This window comes from Artibeus jamaicensis, unplaced genomic scaffold, assembly GCF_021234435.1.
Source record: "Artibeus jamaicensis isolate MK-2021 breed Jamaican fruit bat unplaced genomic scaffold, CSHL_Jam_final contig_588, whole genome shotgun sequence".
NCBI classification, from domain to species: domain Eukaryota; kingdom Metazoa; phylum Chordata; class Mammalia; order Chiroptera; family Phyllostomidae; genus Artibeus; species Artibeus jamaicensis.
In genome coordinates this window covers 1713178-1737050 of record NW_026521895.1, presented here as the reverse complement: position 1 = coordinate 1737050, position 23873 = coordinate 1713178, and the positions used below count along the sequence as shown (strand labels likewise).

Genomic DNA, 23873 nt, shown 5'->3' with positions numbered 1-23873 from the left:
CCTCCACCGTGAAGATGCAGAGCAGTTTCATCACCTCAAAAAACTCTCAGGCTGTCAGTCCACAGTCACACTCTCCCCTCCCTCAGCCCCCAAAACTGCTCATCTATTCTTCTTCACTGGGATTTTGTCTTTTGAGCATGTCATATAAATGGAAATATACGCCATGTAACCTTTTGAGACTATCAGTAGAGATTCCTTTCATTTCTGTGTATACCTAAGCCTTCATTTCTCTAATGTGAGCACCCTGGCATGGAATCGCTGGGTTGTATTATTGTAAGTACATGTCGAACTTTGCCAAGAAACTGTTGAACTGTTCTCCGCAGTTACCGTACCATTTTGCATTCCCACCAGCAGTGTAGAGAGTTCCAATTGCTCTGGAACTCATCAACATTTGGTAATTTTTTTTAACTCTAGGCATCCTAATAGATGTATGCATAATGGTGTCTTATTGTGGTTTTAATATATATATATATTTCCCTAATGGCTAATGAGGCCAAATGTTTTTTTTTTCATGTGCTCATTTGCCATCATTACATCCACTTAGACTCTTTGTTCAAGTCTTTTGCCTGCTTTGTAATTGGGTTGGTTGTTTTCTTATTATTGAGTTTTGACCCAAAGTTTACTACTTAGGAGAGGCTCCTTCTCCCTTGTCTCTCTGCCCCTGGGCCCAGTTATTTCCTTCTCACCTCTGCAGCCTCTGTGAGCACCTCCCTTCCTGGGGCCAGGGAACTCCAGGGGCGGGCTCTGGAATATGCACCTTTGTGTACTCAAAGCATTTGCTGAAAAAACAGAGCTGATTAATTTCTGAAGATATTTTCCTTCTATTCTCAATAAATATGCATTGGGATAGGAACAACTTGAGTATCTATAAAAATGTTATTGCTGGAAGGACATTTAAAAACTATCTTCACTTTGTAATTAAAAGTTTCTTAGTCTTTGAGACATCTCTTGATCTAGACATCTAAATGAACTTGCTGGAGAACATTTTCTTTTTTTCTCATAAGAACAAAAAATAAGGGAATGACTGAAATCCATGTAGAATCATGGGAAATTTTAAGTAGGTAAAACTTTAGCGGACAGTAGGCACCTGGTAGAGAAGAAGGTAGGTAGTAAGAGGGCAGAAGAATAATGATCAGGAGGGGGCAAAGAAGCACTGAGGCCTGCCCTTCGCCTGCCCTGCCCCCAGGCCATAAGGTCCGTCTTTCAGGTGAGGCCTGGAGGGTACGCAGCGTCCCTGGGAGGGTGACAGGCAAAGCAAGGTCCTTGGGCAGGGTCCTAAGAAATTACTCACATATTTCTTATTAACGAGTGTTTTCCTTACAAGGGAATGGGACTATTGGCCAGAAAAGTACAGAGAATTTGGAAGTGGTCAGCAGTGAGAGGAAGGGACTTTTCCAAGGCAACTCGGTACTCCACAGAAATGAGCATCCTGAGGAGGCGAAGGATGCAGGGCCTGTGCTGTGAATCAGAGGCGTGGGGATCAAAGGAGTAGATGCTGGAAGCGTGCAGTAGCTGAGGCCTGGGCAGCATGGGGTATCTCCTGGCAGCAGTTAGAGGCCTGCCTTCTTAGGCTGAAGGTCAGCAGAGAGAGCCAGTGTGGCTGTGATTGGTTCCCATGCGCTCGTTAATGGGGTGATGTAATTGGTGCCCTAAATCCCTTTTAGACTGCATGTGCTTGTGAGCCACGTTTGTAAGAACGTTACATAATCAGGGCTCCAAAGTCTATTTAGTTTAAACTTTTGATCTCTTTCAAGGTTTTTTGGTCAGGCTTAAAGGAATTTGTAAACATTAATGAATGAGGTACATAATTCTAATGAACTGTTCTTCACATAAAAAGTCAAGATGAAAAGTTTGATGGTTGCTGTTTGATTTCTCCCAAGTTGGAAAGTTCTGCACCAACTCCTGTGGTGTTTCTTCTGTGAATGCTTTTCAGCTGTGCTGTCTGGATGCAGGCAGGGGCCTGCTGGGGGCGGGGCCGGGGCAGTCTGTGGCTAGTAGATTACAAGACAGGGTAAGTCTGTCTTATTCTTCTCTGTCCCCAGTGCCCAGTATAATGCCTATATACACACAGACTTATATATACATATGAAGCTTTAGTGTCCAAGGTTCCCTGCTTTAGACGGCCATGTGTGTAAATTCTATACAATATATGCATATATTTCTTTAAATTAAATTCTGAATTCAGCGGACTGTTCCTCTGCGGTGACTCACTGACCCAAAAGCTTGCATAAGTCTACACACTCTATGGACCCACCACTTGTGTTTAGAGCTCATGAAATTTCTCATTTCACTGGGTAGGACCCAAAACACTCTGCTTTTTCCCATATCCTCACTTATTATGCCTGTACACCTAGTATTCTTTTCCGTTTTTATTATCACCAATGTGTATCACTATCACCAATAGTTCTTGGGTGTCAAAAACCAATGTTAGAGCTACTGGAGTTGTATAATTGTTATTCAAAATTCAGAATAACTTTGTACCATTATTCAATAGATTTTTTGCCTATTTTTATTTTTATTAATTTTAGAGGACAGAGGGAGGTAAGGAGGGGGAGGGGAGAGAAAGAGAAACATTAATTTGATTTTCCACTTATTGATACATTCATTGGTTGCTTTTCATATATGTCCTGACTACGCATCAAACCCACAACCTTGGCGTATTGAGACAACACTCTAACCAACTGAGCTACCAGGCCAGGATCTGTTGATGTTTTTATTTAAATCTTCTAGGCCTTCAAAACAAAACAAAACAAAACAAAACAAAACAAAACAAAACAAAACTGTATTTTGTATTTCTTCATCCTTGGGGTCTCTCTGGCTTTCCTTCTTAAGAGTGATTCTACTTGCAAATATGAGATCAAATTTAGATATCTACTATAAATTTAAGAATGAAATTGTGTCCCTGTAGGAATGTGACAATTGTCTCTTACACTGAAGACCCTGTGGTTCATTGAGAATGGCTGGGAGATGCTCCGAAACTCAGATTCCAGCCCGTCTTTCTTCACGCTGTGTGTCTGGGCGACGCTCTGACCCTGAAATGCCGTGCGCTCAGTGGAGCGCGCCCCCAGCGGAAAGAGTCGCTGTTGGCTCACTTGCCGGAATCACAAATAGTAAATAAAGAGAACAGAGGGCAGATTTGTGAGGTGACCTCTCACCTTGGCTGAACTTTCAATTTTGGTATCTGAAAGAATAGAATTTTTGTGGCTTAGAAAAATATCAAATTACCTGTGTGCACGAAAGGCCCCGTGCCCAGGAATATGGCCTGCAGTCACAGGTGAATGAAAACAAAGGGCAGCTATCTACCCACCTGTGCTCACTGACCTGTTGGCGCTGATAACTGGTGTCAGGTGAAGGAGGGAGTCTTTCTTGACCGCTGTTTCCCTAAGGATCAGGCAAAGTCCTCATCATATTTTTGCCCCCCCCCCCTTTCTTTTCACTGCAGGACATCTGCGAAGATATTTCTGATCATGTTGAACAGATCCATGCCCTCCTTGAGACGGAGTTCTCCCTGAAGCTGCTGTCCTACTCCGTCAATGTGATCGTGGACATCCACGCGGTGCAGCTCCTCTGGCACCAGCTCCGCGTCTCCGTGCTGGTCCTGCGGGAGCGCATTCTGCAAGGTCTGCAGGACGCCAATGGCAACTACACCAGGCAGACCGACATTCTGCAAGCTTTCTCCGAAGAGACAACAGAGGTGGGTGTGTCCTTTGAAGCCAAGTAATGAATGCGTCGTCGAGTGTGACCGTTTGAGAATGTTTGCAGTTCGGAGATGTGGGATAGGAATTCTTTGTGGGTACGTTGCCAGGGAGACCCGAGTCAGGGGGTTTCCCGGCCTCTCCTCGGTTCTTGTCCTGACTGCGAGAGATGAATTCAAACGAGAGACGTGTAGAGTGGAAATGAGGTAACAAGTTTGTTTATGAAATCCTCACACCGGCACAGAGTGCAAGCAGGCACCTGGCTAGTCTGAATGCCCCACATAGAGAGAAAACAAAGTTGTTAATAAGTTTATTAGTAAATAGTTTGTTCTATACTCTCGAGCCAAGGCTATGAGTGGGCACTCAGCTAATCTGAGAGTGCCCTATTGGGGTTCAGAGGTTACATACTTTAATCAGCTTCTAGGTACCCCTTCTCCCCCTTCTAAACCTTGGGAATAATGAACAGCTACAGGCTTTCTTTCTCAGTTAGTAAAGGCTCTTTGTCTTAGTTGATGAAATTGCTACAGAGCCTCCCTTTCTTAGTGCACAGAGTTTCAAGGACTCCCTTATCTTCTGTGCCATCGTTGCTGGTGATGTCCAGAACACCCGGCAGTCTTACCGGACTGGGTTCAGGACTGCTGAGTCAACAACAGGTGAGACATGTCTCCCTCCTCCTCCTTGCCTTAGTTTACTACCTATCTGACCTCGCAGGTATAATTAAGCAGGTCATGAGCTGGGCTTCAGTTGAGGTACAGTGACCAGAAGCTAGGACCTGAATGTGAATAAGATTTGCATCAGAGTTATCACACACCTACCTGATAGTTTGCCGAGATACTACCCATAGTTGGCATTAATCTGGCTCCTTGTTTCCCATTTAATTTATACTTATTGAGTGCTTCCTATGAGCCAAGCACTAGGTGCTAAGACTGTAATAGTGATCAAATCACGGTCTTTGCCTTCAAGGAGCTTCGAGTCCTAGTGTGGGATGTGGACCAGTGGACAGAAAGCGATAACTCCACATGATTCCACAGGATGGCAGAGAAGGGGCACCTGATCAGACAGGAAGCCTTTCCAGAAATGAGTCTAAGCTGAGACCTGAAGGAGAAGCAGGATTAGACAGGTGAACTGAGGCAGAAAAATGCTCTAGACAGAGGGAAGATCCGGAGGTAAGAGAGAGATCGGCAGGCTCATAGAGCTATAGGTAAAACTGGAGCAAAAAATTCAAGTAACCAGGAAATAGGCTTTGAACTAATATTGTAGGTAAGAAGAGGTCAGATCATGAAGATGGAAAGGCGTATTAAAAAACCTTCTTAAGAGAACTGGATGTTATTTTCAACACAACAGAACAGTTTGTGCAGGGAATTGACATGATTAGATTCATGCTTTAGAAAAATCATTCTGGATGTAGTGAGTCAAATGAACTTTAGAATTTTGCACCATCAATATATTTAGGTTTTTCTGTACTCATATTAAGTGTACTTTAAATGCTTTGTTTTTGTTATTCTTGATGCATGGCTTAAGAATGAACACTGTAAATTTGAATCCAGATGAACTCTATTTTCCCCAAACAAAATGGACATATATTGTAGAGCAAAACACTGTGCTAGTTAATCAAGCAGCGGCCGTGTGTGTGTGTGTAGACAGATAAGCTGATGAAGCAGGTTGGTTGGTAGACGGATGCATACATACATTCATAGACACCACATATAGATAAAGTGTGGGTGTACATGTACGGTCCCTTGGCTCTTGCTACCTGCTGAGTGCTCCACTGTTAGTTTTCTGGAAAATCTGTATTTTTACAACTTTCTAAAGAATTTACACGACTATATAAGACTAAAGGCCTTACAAAGAGTGCTGCATAATTCATTAATTTATTAATGTTTTAGTGACTCCAACGTTATCAACAAGCAACACAAAATTGTCCATTCTCATAAATGCTTTATACTCATTGGTTATTATTTTTATAACGATGATGCTCTTGCTGTGGCAAATTCCCTGAAGGCCCTGGAAATGTATGGGGATCAAAATCTATTAGGCTCACTTCTTACATCAAGTCATGGTCTGTTTTCATTCAGCTTTCCCTTTTATCGTGGCAGGGACGGAGGTTACAGAGATTTTGGTAGAGTCCTTTTTAAATCATAGGATGAATATGTGTGTGTGGGGCGGTATCAGTCCCCAGATGCCATCCTTCCCAAGTAGGACCCCTGGAGGACCCTTGATTGCTACTCTTGTGCTTTGGGATCCTACAAAGAATTCTAACTGGCCTACTCAGTCTTAAATCTGGTACCTGTGCGGTGGAGAATACAGACAGGAAAGGTTGGTCTGAACTTGGAAGAGAGCTTTCTTCAGATTTCTACCTGGCATCTCTGATGCGTACATCCTTTTTTTGTTCTTCCTCATGTGTTCTGCTGGCTCTGCCCAGCCTCCAGCACTGAACAGTCATCAGATCTGCCCCCTTTCCACTGCTAGAGGGGACATTAGAAATCACTGAGTCAAACCAATTCATGTTACATATTTATTCATTCAACAACCATTTAAGGATCTCCAAGCCTTGTGGGAGAGCTGGGGATGTATGAGTCCTGTAGGGTTTATTGTTATCATGTTATTGTTTTGTGGAATATGTTTATCATGCATGTATTTGAGCTCATGTCATTCATGAAGTGGTATCCTAAGAAATGGTGAGGAGCCACTGAGGCTAACTAATTTCATAGCTATGTTGCCAGTAAGTAGTATCTATTATGGTTTTCACAATGTGAGCTCAACAATTATTTACAGATTGATTGGAATAATTATATTTATTTTCATATTTGAAGCCAGTCGTCTTGCCATAAAGACGCAACAATATGTTGTAGGAGGGATAAAGGAACAGTGGATTCTTAGCCATCTGCGCTGTGGATATTTTTCTGTGAATTGAAACACTGTCTCCATTATCACCCTTCCTGAAGCTATGGATCCGGATCCTATTTCAAAGACTGCTTAGTTTTATTTGTTTCTGTCAGCACACTGGAATTGTGGAGAACAGGAAGGGGATTAGGATAAAATTCTCCGCTTTATCAGAATAAATTCAGCTGTGAAAGATTTGTAGAACGAAGAGGGAAATGGCATAAAACATGCTGCTAAACTGAAATAGTAAATGTCCTTCCAGTAAAGGGGAATTCATTTTTCTCTTCTTGGAAGTTAGTTGAGTTTCAGAGCCACATTAAAGAAAAAGTTAGAAAGTCAAGAAAGTGGCAAGTTTTTGCTCTTCCTGTCCTTGAAAAAACAAAACATATGATTTTAATTAAAAAAATTTAAATGTGGAGCAGAGCATGTGTCGTAAGCAAATTAGCAGACACCTTAGTGAAGCCAAATGGAACAAAGCTCAACATTGTGTACAAACTGTATTGTACGGCCATGTCTGTATTTCAGTTACTGTGATAAGCATTTTATTGTACTTATTGTTTCATTTATTAAGAAGGGTAAAGGGGCATTAAAGTAGTTGCAGTTCACAGATGGAAAGTGAATGATTCATAGGTAAATAAGGATATACGTCTAGGAATAATGAAATAAAACAAACAAAACCAGCTTTTAACTGTAGTCTGTTGTAATAATACTGCTTTTCTCCCTCTCTCCTGGGAACAGGATGGGACAGGGCTTACTCTGGAGCAGTAAGTGTTTTTGAGGATAGTATTTTATTTTGCAACCAAAGGGCTGGATAGGGAAGGGATCTTCAGGGGAAGACTTAGGAAAAGGGGGCCACACCCTATTGTCTGATGTGTACTCTCAGGTCGCATATTTATTTGACATCATTTGTTAAGTGCCTGTTATTTTGGGGCAAGACAGTATCCCTGGTCTTAAGGTTCTGTGACCATGAACATGGGAACCAAATGCTTTCTCTGGTCCACTGTGTTCAAGCCTATCTAGAACCAGGTGGCTGATACTTTCAGGGGACTAATTTTTTACCTGAACTCTCAAATTTCTTTTTCTCTAGCCATCCTAGAAACACTTTTTCTTAAAGCCTCTAACCTCACTCAAGTAGCTGCAGTGCTGTACCTTTATGACAAATCTGATAAGAACAATGCAAATTTCAACTCGTTGGTAATTTAAATACCAGCTAATGGGGTAGCTTTGGAACTTAACCATCATTTATAATACTATTTTTATAAAGGAGTAAGTTCTGAACACTAAGCAGTTAAATAAAAAAAAAATTTAAAATACAGCCTGCCTTTAAATGGGAATTTCCACCATTACTTTCTTTTTTTTTTTAATCCTCACCTGAGGATATGTTTTTATTGATTTGAAAGAGGGAGGGAGGGAGAGACAGAGAGACAGAGAGAGAGAGAAACGTCACTGTGAGAGAGACACATCAGTTGGTTGCCTTCTTGTATACACCCTGACCGGGGATCGAACCCACAACACTGGTGTGGGACTTTAAAGTGGACTTTATTTGGCTGCCTCATTCCTTGGTGTTTTTTGGTCCTGGTTCAGGTATGAAGCATATAAGCCACACATTTCCACGTAGGTCATTTGGCAGTTAATATTGTTTTCTCACTTTGTGCATTATAATTTAGCATAGGGGTATGTCTCATTTTGATAAAAAATTCTCCCTAAATATACTCGAATGGTAAAAATATTGTAATAATGTGTGTGAACATTCATTAAGCACCTGTCTATGTGTCAGACTTGTGTTTTGTGTATGTTAACTCTTTTAAGCCTCACAGCAGCCCTGTGGGAGGACTTACCATTTCCTGTTTACAGATGAAGGAAATGAGGCCCAGTGACATTGAGCTACTGGGTCATGGTCACATGGCTAATTAGTGCTAGAGGTAAAATTTGACTCTGAAGCATGGCCTTTTCATTATTGGAATCAACTAAAACTACATAATCAAAGGACGAAATTACAGGAAGGTATAGAGACACATTCCAAAATGTCATCATTCATTCATTTATTCAACAGATGTGCCTTTGAAAGCTTGTTCTATGCAGATCAGTATGCTAAGCGTTGCAGGTATCCTGGGGAGTCAACCATTTTCTCTGTGATTTATTCTGTTGTGGTGCATACAAACTAGTGGGAGAAACAAGATAATTAAATAATCACAGTAGTATTTATTTAAAGATTGAGATAAATGCTTAAAGGAAAAACAACCCAGTGTCATGAGGGTCTATAAGAAAAGATTCTGACTTCAGTGGGAGTTTGGAATTTTGAAGAAGTGCAACTTGATCAGAGGTCTGAGGGGTAAGAGTCCATTCATTATGGGGCGTTACAGGTGGAAAGCTTTCCGGACAGTGGAAATAGCATGTGCAAAGGCCCTGGGGTGGGAAGAACACAGCATGTGCAAAAACTGAAAGGAGGAAACTGTGGTCAAGTGAAGCCAGAGAGGGGAGAGTGACTTGAGAGAGGTTTCTTCAGGTTTGTCCCTGGAAGGGTTTGGGTTTTTAACCCAGCAGTAGGAAGCTAATAAAGGACTTTAAGGAGAGATTTAACAGTAACAGATTTGTAAATGTTCCTCTGGTGGCAATGTGGGCAACAAACTGGAGGAGGAGGTGGGCCAGTTTAAAACAATACCCAGTGAATCTCAGAAAGTGATGGTGCAGAGGTCAGAGTGTGGACCCTGGGTCAGGCCTCTGCTTAAGGTCTAGCCCAGCCCTCAGCTGCAAGGCCATCTGCTAGGTGTGCCGTTTTTGTTTTTTTCTGTTTTGTTTTTGTTTTTGTTTTGGTCTCAGGCTCTGTTTATATAAAATAGGGACAATAATGTAGACCCCACCCCAAAAGAAAGTTGCTGGGAGGTTTGAATGAAAAAGTAATAGTACTCACCACCCATCCCATTTACAGATGAGGCTTAGAAAAGTGAAGTCAGGCTTTTCGTCATTATCCTTTATCTCCACGTTGCAGACAGTGAGTGAGGGCTGTAGGAGACAGAGGCAAGGTAAAGGCCTGAAGGAAGAGAACGTTTCCAAAGCAAAACATGCAAATGAACAGGAAAATCTGATGTAAGGTCTGAAAGAGGCCAGATCTGGGGATACCCTGGTTGAGAGAATACAGGTCCAGCAGCTATAAGGGGTCCGGCTTCCCTTTGCTCACCCAGTTTCCCTTCCAGGAGAAGGGTCTGGGGATACAGTGGCTCAGCTTCCTTCCTTCATCTCCTGAGGGACCAGATTAGACCAGGCTGTCCTTTAGCCTGGTACGTACACACACGTACTCGGATTCCAGGGGCTCTTTTGTCCCAAACGATTCATCAGCCAAAAGTCTCATTTGGCTGTGTGATATCAGAAATGGCATTAGTAATGAGATAAAAACCATAACCCCACAACTAAAGATTAAAAAAGTAAAAATACTTGCTTGTAATATATTTTTTTAGCATCGAGCAGTTATCAATGGACCCACCTGGAATGATAACGACGGAGGCGGGCACCCTACATCAAACACACACCAATGGGAGCCAGGGTGGAGATGAGGAGGTGTGGAGAGGAAGGCAGGAGAACGATAACGTTTTGATACTCAGTTTCCTCCAGGAATTTGTGTGTCCACCTTTAGGAGGGCGGGGAGAAAGAGAAGCTCGCCTTGGACTGTTTTTGTTACGTGTGCAAATTGAGTAGTTCGCCTTCCTGTGAATATGCAGGGTCTGGCACAAATGATGCCCCCTTTTTATTACAGAATCACAAACATGTAATTCTGTAACATAACAATATCACACTCAAGCACACCATATGACATTTTTGGTGAAATGTTCAAATTAAAGCTATAAATTATTACACCCATATTATCATTAGGATAGTATTACCCTACCAACCACACTCATGCAGGCGCTACTTCTGCCGGACCCCATATATTAACATGACAGACTTAGTACAATTAATTATTCCACTTTAAAAATATTTATTGAGCATCTACTATGAGTTAGCCACCGTGGTAAGCAATGGAGTGATAGCAGGAAGCGAAAGAGACATTCATGGAGATTTAACTCTTACAATAATTTGTTCCTAGAAATGTTATTACTCAAGACACTATTTAAGGAATGTTTATTAAATGAATAATATACTACTTTATGATAGGACATTGAGGCAAGAATGGATATTTTTGGCTTGATTGGGACTATTTCTATTGGGGCTCTATTCTCCAAATTAAAGAAAAATCCTGAAATATTTAAGAACAGGATATTATATCAATAAAAAGCGATGTGATAATTGATAATATGCCATTCTGTGGGTCAAGCCAGAAGCAGCTGAGACTGATGGATGCACTTTTTACCTCATAGCGGCTATTGCTGAGATTGCATTTGAACAGCAGGTGAATGCAATTGAGATTCCATTTACTGAAACCAACACCTTTGTCTGTTTCAGGGCCGGCTCGATTCTCTAACGGAAGTGGATGACTCAGGACAGCTAACCATCAAATGCTCTCAAAACTACTTGTCTCTGGATTGTGGTATTACTGCATTTGAACTGTCTGACTATAGTCCAAGTGAGGATTTGCTTGGCGGCCTGGGTGACATGACCTCTAGCCAGGTCAAAACCAAACCCTTCGACTCCTGGAGCTACAGTGAGATGGAAAAGGAGTTCCCTGAGCTCATCCGAAGTGTCGGGTTACTCACGGCGGCTACTGACCCCGCCCCTCCCCACCGCAGTGAAGTGTTCCTTTCAGCAGATGATGAAGGTGGGTGTGAGGGAAATAAGGCTTCCACGGTCGAGGGGAAACCAGGCTTAACGCAGGGGACGTCTTCCTCAGTGGAAGCTCTGACGAATACTGTCCAGCCCTCTTCGGAGGCTGCGAAGCAAGAATCCAGTCCCTCCTCCCAACCCGGAGCCAAGAACCAACAGCCTCCTCCTTGGGAAAACGCAACCCCCAAACGATCCATCAGAGATTGCTTTAATTACAACGAGGACTCTCCCACACAGCCCACGTTGCCAAAAAGAGGGCTTTTCCTTAAAGAGGAAAAACTTAAGCATAATCTGAAAGGCACTGGAGGAAAGAAGCAGATGGTGGATCTCAAGCCTGAGATGAGCAGAAGCACCCCTTCTCTGGTGGATCCTCCGGACAGATCCAAGCTTTGCCTGGTGTTACAGTCTTCCTACCCCAGCAGCCCCTCTGCCGCCAGCCAGTCCTACGAGTGTTTGCACAAGGTGGGGGATGGGTATCTTGAAAACACAGTCAAAGGTCACATGAAAGAAATCTCCTCCAGCCTGGGAAGGCTTAACGATTGCCAGGAGATCAGGCAATCAGGAGATTGCCTGATGCTTAACGATCAGGAGAAACCTCGACTTAAAAAGCCACAGAAGACCCCAGAAGAGGCGCCTCTGGGCCAAGCACCTGAAGGGGGAACTGGTTCAGGCAAGCAAGCAGAAAACACAAGGAGCTCCATGGTCCCAAGTGAAATTCTTTCAGGTACTTCCCAGGCCACAGAGGGGCCAGAAACAGATTCTGCTTCCACATCCTCACTCGAGCCCAGTAATCAAAGAAGTGGGAATACCAAATTACCGGTGCAGTCAGAGACATCCAGTTCACCGCCTCTTACTGACAGCAGCAAATCCCCTGTTGGCTCAGACAAGATCACATCTCCGGAGCCCCTTCTTTCAAAACACAAAAGCAAAAAATTCCACTCTTCCTCCCCAAGCCACGTCACGAAGAATGGCCGGGTTGTGGAGGCCTGGTACGGCTCCGATGAATACCTGGCGCTGCCCTCTCACCTTAAGCAGACTGAAGTGTTAGCTCTGAAGCTGGAGAACTTAACGAAGCTTCTGCCTCAGAAACCCAGAGGAGAAACCATTCAGAACATTGATGACTGGGAACTGTCTGAAATGAATTCAGACTCCGAGATCTACCCAACGTACCATATCAAGAAGAAGCATACGAGGCTGGGCAGGGTGTCTCCAAGCTCATCCAGCGACATAGCCTCCTCCCTGGGGGAGAGCGTTGAGTCTGGGCCCCTGAGTGACATTCTTTCGGATGAGGATCTGGGCGTGCCTCTCTCTGGCGTGAAAAATTACCCTGATGAGAAGGCAGAGAGAGCTTCATCTTCTGAGAAGAATGAAAGCCATTCTGTCACAAAATCTGCTTTAATTCAGAAACTTATGCAAGATATTCAACACCAAGACAACTATGAAGCCATATGGGAAAAAATTGAGGTAGGCTGGTCTAATTAATCTGAACGATTTCTTATCTTAACTGCTTTCTTGGAAATAATGGTGGGAAAAGTTCAACTCCCACCCATTATAAAATGTGCTGCTGTCTTTGGTAAACATACTGATTCCCCATAAAAAGAAAAGAAAAAAGCACAACAATCACGGCATTGTGACAGAGTATGTATCAGTAGGGACTGCCCTTGGCAGTGCAATAGCCTGAGGTACCCCTTCCTGGTATAGAATTCTCTGTTGGCCTTGCTCAGACCTAATGGCTCCTAAAGACTGGTGGACCCCCATGGATGGAACACACAGTAGGACAGTGGCTGTGCACACACCAGTGTCTCAGGAACATGTGAGCGGCCTATTCCAGTCACCCTCAGTGCTTTTTAATTTGTTTGTTCGAACCACAGAATAGCTTCCATACCTCCAGGTTAACTTCCTGTACCAATAAACGGATGGCTCTGATTCGGGGGAAACTTTGTTTCTCTTCAGCCTTCCTCCTCTCTGAGGCCTCTGGTTAATAACCGTGCTACCTATACTTTGTACCATCTGTGAGCTCCGAGTGAGGAGTTGACATTTTGGGTAAATCGGTACTTGTAGAATGAATTATTAGATGTGGTGAAATCTTTGAGAACAGACATCAAAATTCTCAGGGCTGAGCTTCGCATTATAAGATGTGATTTAAGACACCAGATAAAAGTATTCAGTAGTTCCCTCTTATCCATGGGGCATAGGTTCTGAGACCTCCAGGGGATACATGAAACTGCAGATAGTACCAAACCTATATACTATATTCTTCCTATACATGTTGTGCGTACCTATGATAAAGTTTAACTTATAAGTTAGGCACAGTAAGATATTAACAATAATAACGAATAATAATATAGAACAATGATAACAGTATGCAGGGTTAAGACTTACGTGAAGGTGGCCTCTCTCAGAATATCTTACTGTAACTGCCACTAACTTTCACTAAACAGCATAGCGCCACTCACGTTAGGGACTCCCTTGCTAATGTGTTGGTATAGGCTCAATGCTTTCCGGTGCAACACATCGCTGCCAGTTGGAACATGTTTGCAGTCATGTCTTCCACCACAGATTTCATGTTTTTTCCATCTTAACCAAATACTTACTCTTCTCTGGAATCATAACTTTGCAGTTTGAGGTGTGACAGCAAAAATAGCATAGATTTCTTTTTCTTCTTCACAATCTTATGGGTAGAAGATTTGTTCTTACTGTAGATTTTAGTAACATAGCATCTGTTTTTTCCCTTTTATTTATTAAGTAGAGAAATTTCATCTTTTTGCCCAAAGAAAGAACTTTAGGGCTCCTCTTTGGCATATATGAATTGCCAGCACCATTACTCTGCGCTTTGGGGTCGTTATTAAGGAAAATAGGGGTGACTTGAACATGAACACTGTGGTACTGTGACAGCCAGTTTGATAACCCACGCAGCTGCTGAGTGACTAATGGGCGAGCAGTGTATTACGGTGTGGATGCGCTGGACAAAGGGGCGATTCACGTCTGGGGAGGACGGAGTAAGATTTCAGCACACCACTCCAAAAATGTGCGATTTAACTTAAGAGTTGTTTATTTCTGGAATTTTCCAGGTAATATTTTTGGACAACAATTGATGGTGGATAACTGAAACCATGAGGAGTGAAACTGTGAATGGGGGGACTATTGTAGTACATGTGGTCAGAATAAGTTGTAAAAAGAAAACGAAGTGACATAAAAAAGGGGAAAGTTAATGGCAATGTACAATAATAATAATAACATGTATTAATAATTGTTTTCACTAAGTATGTATTTGCCAAGTCCTCACAACCACCCCAATATAAACACCATTTGATGGATGAGGAGACTGAGGCTGAGAGATCAGGCAGTCTGCTCTGGAACCCATGCTATTAATTAAGTGCTCCCACGCCCCTGCATAAGGAGGTGATCAATGTGTACCACACATAAGTACTGTAGTACTGTAGAGAAGAAATCATATCAGTGGAGCTGGAAGTTCTTGTGAAGAAATGCTGAGCCTTCAGTGGGACTTTGAAGGATGTACCAGAAGTTAGACAGAGAGAAGGAAGGTCAGCACCTCAGGCAGGAGGAGCATAAACTGTAACACAGAGGTAGGAACTGGGAATGGGCATCCTAACGGGGGTGCATACAATGCTGCCCTGACCGGAAGAAGGTCTGTGATCAGAAAGCCATGACAGTTCCCTTACATTTCATAGACCCAGTTGCCACGAGGCCCCAATGGCCAGACTGGAGCAATTAGAATTTGTTCCCTGGGTGGGCATCCATGGCGAGTTCTTGGAGAGGCACTGCTTGGATCTGTGTCAGGAGCTTTATATGCCATGTACTACTTAAGTCCTGCGTGGTAGGAATTTTTCCGATGAAGCTAAGGCAGAACATAGTGAGGAAACTTGCTGAAGGCCTCACAGCTAATAAGTGCGGAGTCATGACTTGAACCCAGAGCCAGCGTACTTGACACAGTGTGGGCATGGCCTCCAGTAGCCTTCCTGGTAGGCTTAATTGCCAATAATAGGAAAGATGGTCGAAGCAGCTGTGGTGACCAGTCCAGAGATGCTGGCCTGTGGCAGCCAATCTAGAGGACTGCTCGCTGCATTGTGGGATGGGCGAGGGGGGAGGGCTGTTGAAGAAATGAACAGGTTCCAGAAAAGTGGTTCTAGGCCTTGCTCAATCATTAAAGCCTGGAACAGCCCCCCGCTAGTTATGACCCATTCTGGGCCTCATTTCTTCCTTTGTAAATAGGGGTGTTTTAAGCAGACAATGGCCACAATACCAACTTCAAGTGATAGCATCTTTTTATAATTCTACAAAGAGGAATCTAAATTTTCAGCCTGTGAGACTGGTATGTCTTTAGTAGAAGGAAACATTTAGATAGCTGGCTTGAGGTGGAGGTAAGGCAGATAAATTTTTTTTAAGTATGCATTGATATTGAGTATATGATGGAACTTGGAAGAGGAAGTGTTTTGTAAGAAGTTGGGGACCGTGTCCTGAATTTGACCTATAAGGTGAAGGCTGAAGAAGATTGAGCCCCTTTCTCAGCCTAATCTCCTCTCACTGCTTCAGGTGAGGACAGCTGCCCATTCCCAGGTCAAGGACCTTGAACATCATACTCTAGCTTTGATCTCCTCCATATAAGCTATTCTACCTAAAAAATATAACATAGTAAGAGAGGGCATTATTTAACATCTTCCTTGTATCAGGCATCTCATAGGCACTTTACTTTCAGTAATTTTCTCATAGAATTCTCATGACAAGCCAAGGTAGGCTTTGTTATCATGCACTGGCCACTTCTCTTTCCCTCTAGTACTCTCACCGTGGTCCCGGCCACCAGCCATCACCTCCTGCCCGGGCACTGATGTGGTCTCCTGACTGGTCTCTCTGCCCCCATCCTGCTCCCACTGCAGTCTGTCCTCAATACAGCAGCCACAGTGATCCTTTTAAAGCATGATCCTTTCAGATCATGTCACCTTACAGTGGCTTCTGTCACATTCAGAGGTCCTACATGGGCTGGCTCCCTGATTTCCCCACTGGCCTCACTTCCAACTGCTCTTCCCCTGACTCACTTCAGTCCATTCCCCCTGCCCTCTTTGGTGAAAGCTGAGCTTGCCCGGGCCTTTAGGATCTTGGTCATCTTGCATTCCCACTTCACTGTTGTTTTTTGTTTTCTTCTTCAAGAAGTTCTTTATGCATATACAAACACATGCAAACATTTATTAATCAATATTTTAAAATCTGGGCAATGAGTTGCAACCTATCCTTCTCTGTGAATAAAAGCACCTGTTCACGGTGAGTTCTTCCCCAGTCTCTCAGTCAGGGCTGAGCACTTGCTCACTATGGCTGATTTCCTCAGAACCTCCGTGTGGAGAAAGTAATGGAGCATCTCAGGTCTAAGTGCTTAGCTTCCCTGGGAGGTTCTCAAGACTTCAAAGTTAAAAGTGAAAAACTAAATCATGCCATTGAACTAGACCTGTTGGTTCTGATACATTCAAAGAATATATAGAACTACCTTATGACCCAGAAATTCCCCTTCTGGGTATTTATTTGAAAAAACCCAAAACACTAATTTGAGAAGATATATGCATCTCTGTGTTCATTGCAGCATTATTTACAACAGCCAAGATGTCCCTTGATAGATGAATGGATAAAGATGATGTGGTACATATATATAATTGAATAACCATTCAGCAGTAAAAAGTGAAATCTTGCCCTGTGCAACAACATGAATGGGCATGGAAGGTATGATGCTAAGTGAAGTCAGGTAGAGAAAAACAGACAACATGTGATTTCACTTATATGTGCAATATAAAGAACAACATAAACAAGCAAAATAGAAAACTCATGAGAACATTTTGATGGTTGCCAGATGGGAGGGGAGTTACGGGACAGGTGAAAAGGTGAAGGGATTAAGATGTACAAATTGCTAGTTATAATAGCAGTCCTGGGGATGTAAAGTACAGTATCGGGAATGTGGTGGATAATATTGTAATAACTATGTGTGGTGTCGGATGGGTGCTAGACTTATTGGGGTGATCACTTCATAAGTTATATAAATGTCTAATCACTACATTGTGCATCTGAAACTAATATAGTATGTCAACTGTAATTGAAAAATAAAAAATATATTAAAAAATAGCAAAAGGAGGGAAAAACATATTTAGAACAGATGGAATCAAACAGAATGATGCAAAATTAGCACGAGATCTGGATATGTGACATAAATAGTGGGTTTGCAAACTGTAGCTTATGGGCCAAATCTGGCCCAAATGCCTGATTTTTAAAATCATGTTTTATTGGAACACAGCTGTGCTCATCATCTGTGGCTGCTTTTGTGATGCAGTGACAGAGCTGAGTGGTTGTGACAGAGACCAATGGTTTACAATCCCAAAATATTTACTACCTGGTCCTTTACAGAAAAAATAATTTGCTGTAGACTGAGGAGGAAGGAAAGGAAACACTTTCTGATCAGCATCTACTGTGTGCCAGGCTTTGAATGAGGATCTTTCACTTCATTTGTATGACAACCCCATGGAAAAGCCATTACCGGTCCTGTTTTATGGATGATGAATCTGAGGCTCCAGTGCTAGTGACTTGCCCTCAGTCACTCTGCTTGCTGCTCAATGTGACGGCTGGGATTCCACCTGGGATGTCAGATCTGACTTGGTTTTCTCCAAGAGATATAGTCACGTGCCAGGGGAATTAGACAATAATCCCATAAGTAGGTAAAATCTATTTAGAAAACCCGAAACCACTGCTGGCTTAGGAAGTGAGCAATGCAACTTCTTCCTCATAACCTGAATAGAAATGAGCTGCCTGGTAAGTAGCCACTTGTCTGAGGCGGGGAATTATTGGTGCCAGGTTAAGAGCTATATGATTCCTGATGGGGGCTTGCAGGATGCAGTGCAGTGCAGTGACACCTCAGTGAAGCTTTTAAGAGGTCTGTCCTTTGAGATATAGTGTGAGGTTCATTTGTCATATCGAAGGCTTCCTGCTCACACTAAGTTCTGAAAACTCATCCTGAGAGACATGACTCCTTTTGGTTGGACTCCCTGGTACTATGCTGACGGATGCTTGACATAGCCGATCCCCTTTTTCCCAGTAATATAAACCTCTTCAAATGCCAGATGATGGCATTTCAACCTATAATTTCATGACTCAGCTGTTGTTAGCATTTTATCTCAGAGACATCCGTAACCTGATTTTAAAAACTTCTTTGGAGCAAGCTAAGGATGTCCTAACGCATTAGTTATTTCAGACTCAGTGCAGCAAATTTTTAGCTAATTGCTAGTTCTTTGTAACTGGGCTGTGTAAATGACATTCAAGTCAGCGGTGACAGCACAGGGCAGCCACCACTGCTGCCGCCTGGAAGTGCAGCTGGGAAGTTGTTGGTTAATACAGAATAACATGAATGCAGAAGATGCATGGTCCTGGGATGAACTTGGCATTGATTTCTGTATTTCTTTTCTGAGAGGTAAAATGGTCCAGACAGGACCCATCCTGTCTTTTACCCTGTGTCAGTTTGACCTTACATTGACACATCAATATTACCACACTAATGGTGGAAATCATGATATGTTGTCCTGAGTTCTCTTTTCCTTTCTTCATTGTGATAAAAAAACAAAACAAAACATGTAACATAAAATTTGCCATTTTAACCATTTTTAAAGCATAGGGTTTAGTAGTGTTAACTATATTCACATCAGTGTGAAACAGAGCTCCAGAACTTTTCATCCTGCAGATCTGAAACTCTGTTACATAGCAGCTGCCTTTTTCCCCTTCTTCCCCCACCCGTGGTAACCACTCCACTTTCTTTCTTTCTTTTTTTTAATGAATTTGACTGCTTTAGATGCCTCTAATAAGTAGAATCACAGTATTTGTCTTTTTGTGACTGGCTTATTTCGCTTAGCATAATGTCCTCAATGTTTATCGCCAGTTTAGCATATGACAAGATTTCCTTTTTCTCAAGGCTGAGTAATATTCCACTGTGTGTGTACACTGACTTCTGTTTATCCATCTATCTGAGGGTGATGATCTGGCTTGTTTCCCCTCTTGGCTATTGTAAAAACTGCTACTATGAACATGGACGTACAAATATCTCTTCAAGATCCTGCTTTAATTATTTGGGTATTTACTCAGGAATGGGATGAATCATATGGTAGTTTTATTTTTAATTGTTTGAGAACTCTCCATACTGTTCTCCATAGTGGCGCTTCATTTCACAAGGGATACAAGAGTGTACAAGAGTTCGAATTTCTCCACATCCATACTAATGTTTATTATTTTCTGTTTTTTTAAATAGTAGCCATCATAATGGATGATGTCTCATTATGGTTTTGATTTGCATTGCATTGGTGATTAGTGATTAATGATGTTGAGCATCTTTTCATGTGCTTATTGGCCATTTGTGTATCATCTTTGTAGAAATGTCTATTCAAGTCCTTCACCCATTTTAAAATGGGGTTATTTGAGTATTTGTTATTGAGTTGAAGGAGTTCTTTATATATTCTGTACATTAACCTGTTGTTACGTATATGTTTGGCAAATGTTTTCTCCCATCCTACAGATTACCTTGTCACTCTGTTTATTGGGTCCTTTTAAAAAGAATTTAATTAATTATTTTTTTTGGAGAGAGGGGAAGGGAGAGAGAAAGAGAGGAAGAGAAATATCAATGTGCAGTGGCCTCTTATGTGCCCCCCACTGGGGACCTGTCCCATAACCCAGGCATGTGCCCTGACTGGGAATCGAACTAGTGACCCTTTGGTTCAGAGGCTGGCACTCATTCCACTGAGCCATACCAGCCAGGGCCATTGGGTCCTTTGATGAACAAATATTTAAGTATGATCTAGTGCCATTTGTCTGTTTTTGCCTTTGTTGCCCATGCTTTTGGTGTTATCCCAAAAAATCATAGCCATGTCCTATGTCACAGAGCTTTTGCTCTGCATTCTAGGAGTTTTGTAGTTTTAGGTCTTAGGTTTAGGTTTTTAAATTTTCTTTTATTTTATTTCAGTGTGAATACCTCTTATATTTTAAAGATCTCACTGCAGACTTTCCTGTAGGATAGGATACAGCTTCAAGGCTAGAGCTAAGTTATCTTCTGGAATTTGTGTCCTAAAAAAGCAAAATAAATAAACAAAAAGCCACTTGGTTATTCTTTACCTGATTTGTGGTTTGACTAAGTCCCATTGAAACACAGCTGTATCTTTCTCTTTTTTGCATAATTTATTTTTATTATATTTTATTGATTATACTATTATAGTTGTTCTGATTTTTCCCTCTTTGCCCCCCTCCATCCAGCAACCCCCCACTCCCTCAGGCAATCCCCCCACCCTTGTTCATGTCCATGGGTCATGTGTGTAAGTTCTTCAGCCACTCATTTCTCATACTGTACTTTGTATCCCCACGGCTATTCCGTAACTACCTATTCGTATTTTGTAATCCCCTCACCTCTCATCCATTTTGCCACACCCCAGTCCCATGTCTTTATCTTTAACCTTTGAGAGTTTAATTATGGTGCATCTTGGAGTGGGCCTCTTTGCGCCCATCTTGTTTGGGACTTTGTGCTTCCTGAACTTGCATGTCTATTTTCTTCACCAAAGTAGGGAAATTTAAAAAAATTATTTTTTAAAGTAGATTTCCAATTTCTTGCTCTTTGTCTTCTTCTGGCAATGCTATGAATCGAATGTTGGAGTCCTTAAAGTTGTCCCACAAGCTGCTTACACTATCCTTGTTTTTCTGGATTCTCTCTTCTTCTTCTTATTCTGATTGGTTGTTTTTTGCTTCCTTGTGTTCCAGTTCATTGATTTGATTCTTAGTTTCATCTGCTCTACTTTTGTTTCGCTATGAATTCCTTTTTATTTCAGTTAATGTATACTTCGTTTCTGATTGGATCTTTTTATGCTCTTAAGGTCCTTACTAAGTTCCTTGAGCATCCTTATAACTAGTATTTTGAACTCTTCATCTGATAGATCGCTTATCTCCATTTTATTTAGCTCTTCATCTAGAGTTTTAATCTGTTCTTTCATTTGGACCATGTTTCTTTCTCACCTCATTTTGTGTTTATTTCTATGTATTAGGTAGAGCTGCTTTGACTCCCTGTCTTGCTAGTGTGGCCTAAGGTAGTAGGTGTCCTATAGGGTCCAGTGGTACAGCCTCCCCTTTCAACCAAACTGGGTACTCAAGATGCATGCGGGACACCTACTACATTTATGTGGGCTAAGTACATCCTCCCCTTATAGTTGCGGCTCAGTTGCTGTTGGCAGATCAATGTGAGGGATTTACCCAGGCCAGTCAGCTGCAAGGATTGGCTTTGACCACTGACCACCACCCTCCACCCTCCATGCAGGCTCAGCTGTGCAGGGGCAGGGTGGTGGTGCTCTGACGTGGTCTGTAGCTGTCCACTGGGTTTGCAGGCTTTGGGGTTTCCTGGGCAGTGCAGGCAGTATCAGTCCCCACCTATGTTCTTCCTGGGGCCACCCTGCCTGAGCTGTAAAGCAATCTGAGATGGCTGCTACTTGGGCTGGACTTGGAGATTCCCAAGCAAAGCCAAACTGTGAATCTAGGCTGCTAGTTCCAGGCCTGGGCCTCACTGAGGTCAGCTGCTGCTTGTTTGAGAAGATTTAGGACACTGTGAAGCCTGAGCCAAGACCATTTATATGAAAAGGAAGCTTGGGTGGGCCATAAGTAGGGTGGGGCAAAGTGTCTGGGGATCTCCAAGGCAGGCCAAACAGTGTTAGTCACTGTTGGTGGAATTGTAGATATGGCACCAGTCAGCCGGCTCTGTGGGGGGAGGGCCCAGAAAAGGGACAATGGTCCCTTGATGCCAGACACCTTGATGCCAGACACCTCAGTCTTCCCCTGCACATCACTGGTGACCCTCAAGCCGCTTTTTCAGTGCCAGAGCCAGGAGGGAGTGAGTCTGAGTAGGTAAGTCCATGTGTGGGTTCTTTAAGAGAAACTGCTTGAGGTTTCAACAGTTTCTTCCACTGACTCAATCCCTGCTGGTTTTTGTAGCCATGAGTTGTGGGGACCTATCTTTCTGGCACTGGAACCCTGGGCTCGGGGTTCTGGGATGTGTCTGTGACTCCTCACTACCCGAATTTTTATCCACCACATGTGTATATGAGACCAGCCCATTCTGTGTCTTTGCCCCTCCTACTTGTCTGGATAGATGTGGTTTCCTTAATTCTGTAGTTGTCAGACTTCTATTAAACTCCATTTCTGTAGGTTCTGAGTGATGGTTGTTCTCTATCTTAGCTATAATTTTGTTGTGGTTGTATAAAAGGGGAAGCCATGTCTGCCTATGCCACCATCTTGACAGGAAGCCCTGTATCTTTCTTTATTCACCCCAAAGAAACTTCTAATGAAAGTCTGCTATTAATTCTGTTCTCACTTGCCTTTGAAATTTCTGTTATATCAACGGTGTGCCAGTGTTCCGAGCATTCGAGTGTTGGTGAAATGGTAGTCTGCTCCTTGGTGATGATAATGATCTCTTAAGAGGATCCTCTCAGGTAGGAAGCATTTTAAGATGACTAGATTCCACTGTTCTCAGGGGCATTTTATTTTTGCATGTGCTGTTCTTTCACAGTCAGTCTTCTTCCTCTTGTCTCTGAATTTTCTCTTTTTTTACATTTTTGCTTCATTCCTTTTTCTTTACCTTTCTTATGAACAATATAGATTTAACTCTATTTTCTTTTTAAAATTTCCTTCCCCGAGAGAATCTTCCACTTTATTCTTCTAATGTTGTCCTAGAGAGTCTCAGATTCCAAATGTGAGAGGGTTGGTTCTCCATCACCATTCAAGCTTGAAGCATTGACCTTTTTTTGCATTTCTTGGTCTTAGAAATATGTATTCAGAGAGTTTGGGAATTGTTTAGATGCAAGAATAAAGAGAAGGATTTAGTTTAAATATATAGGAAAAACAGATTCTTAAAGAATTGGGCAGGCTTAACTTTGTCATTAAAAATGGAAGACTTAGCGCCCTAAATGATCACACATTGAATGTGACTTGGTAGTTCAAATGACCAAGAGGTGTAATAGCCGAACGCCATAGGAACTCTGAATACTTGGTGTCACAGGCAGCAGACACAAGGCCCTTGGGCCGAATCCGGCCCCCCACCTTGTTTTATCCAGTCAGCATCTTGTTTCTACCCAGCAGCAGCCTCTAGTTAAGCAGTAGTTACATTTATACAGTCCTAAAACTACATTCGGCCCTTTGAAGGCAACTGCAAGGTGGCCCCTGGTGAAAATGAGTTTGCTCTATACTATCCACAATCTAGAACCTAAGAGATATATGACAGTGTAATTCTAGCTTCTGTGCCTAGTAAGCTCTAATGGATAAGCACCAAGTGGAAAGTCATACCATAGGAGAACAAAGGAAGCCAGGTAATAACCAAAGTAGCTAGACCAAGCATCACAGAAGGGGGACTGTTTGAGCTGGGCCTTTAGGGAGAATTTCGATAGCGAGAATTTCAATAGCCGAGATGAGGAGGTAGAGTATTAGTGACAGAAGCTTTGACATAAACCAAGTTTGAGGGCAAGAATATTCAAGGTATGT

At 42.4% G+C, this 23873-nt stretch overlaps 1 protein-coding gene across 5 annotated transcripts in view; it reads left to right on the top strand.

Annotated features, from left to right (window-relative positions):
- AKAP6 (A-kinase anchoring protein 6) overlaps positions 1-23873 on the top strand; it is a 485646-nt gene that overhangs the window by 193997 nt on the left and 267776 nt on the right. For all 5 annotated transcript variants that reach the window (XM_053670522.1, XM_053670524.1, XM_053670523.1 and 2 more), the window contains exons 3-4: positions 3443-3694; positions 11016-12797. In XM_053670522.1, the coding sequence (XP_053526497.1) occupies positions 3443-3694; positions 11016-12797 (2034 nt within the window). The remainder of the gene's footprint in view (positions 1-3442; positions 3695-11015; positions 12798-23873) is intronic.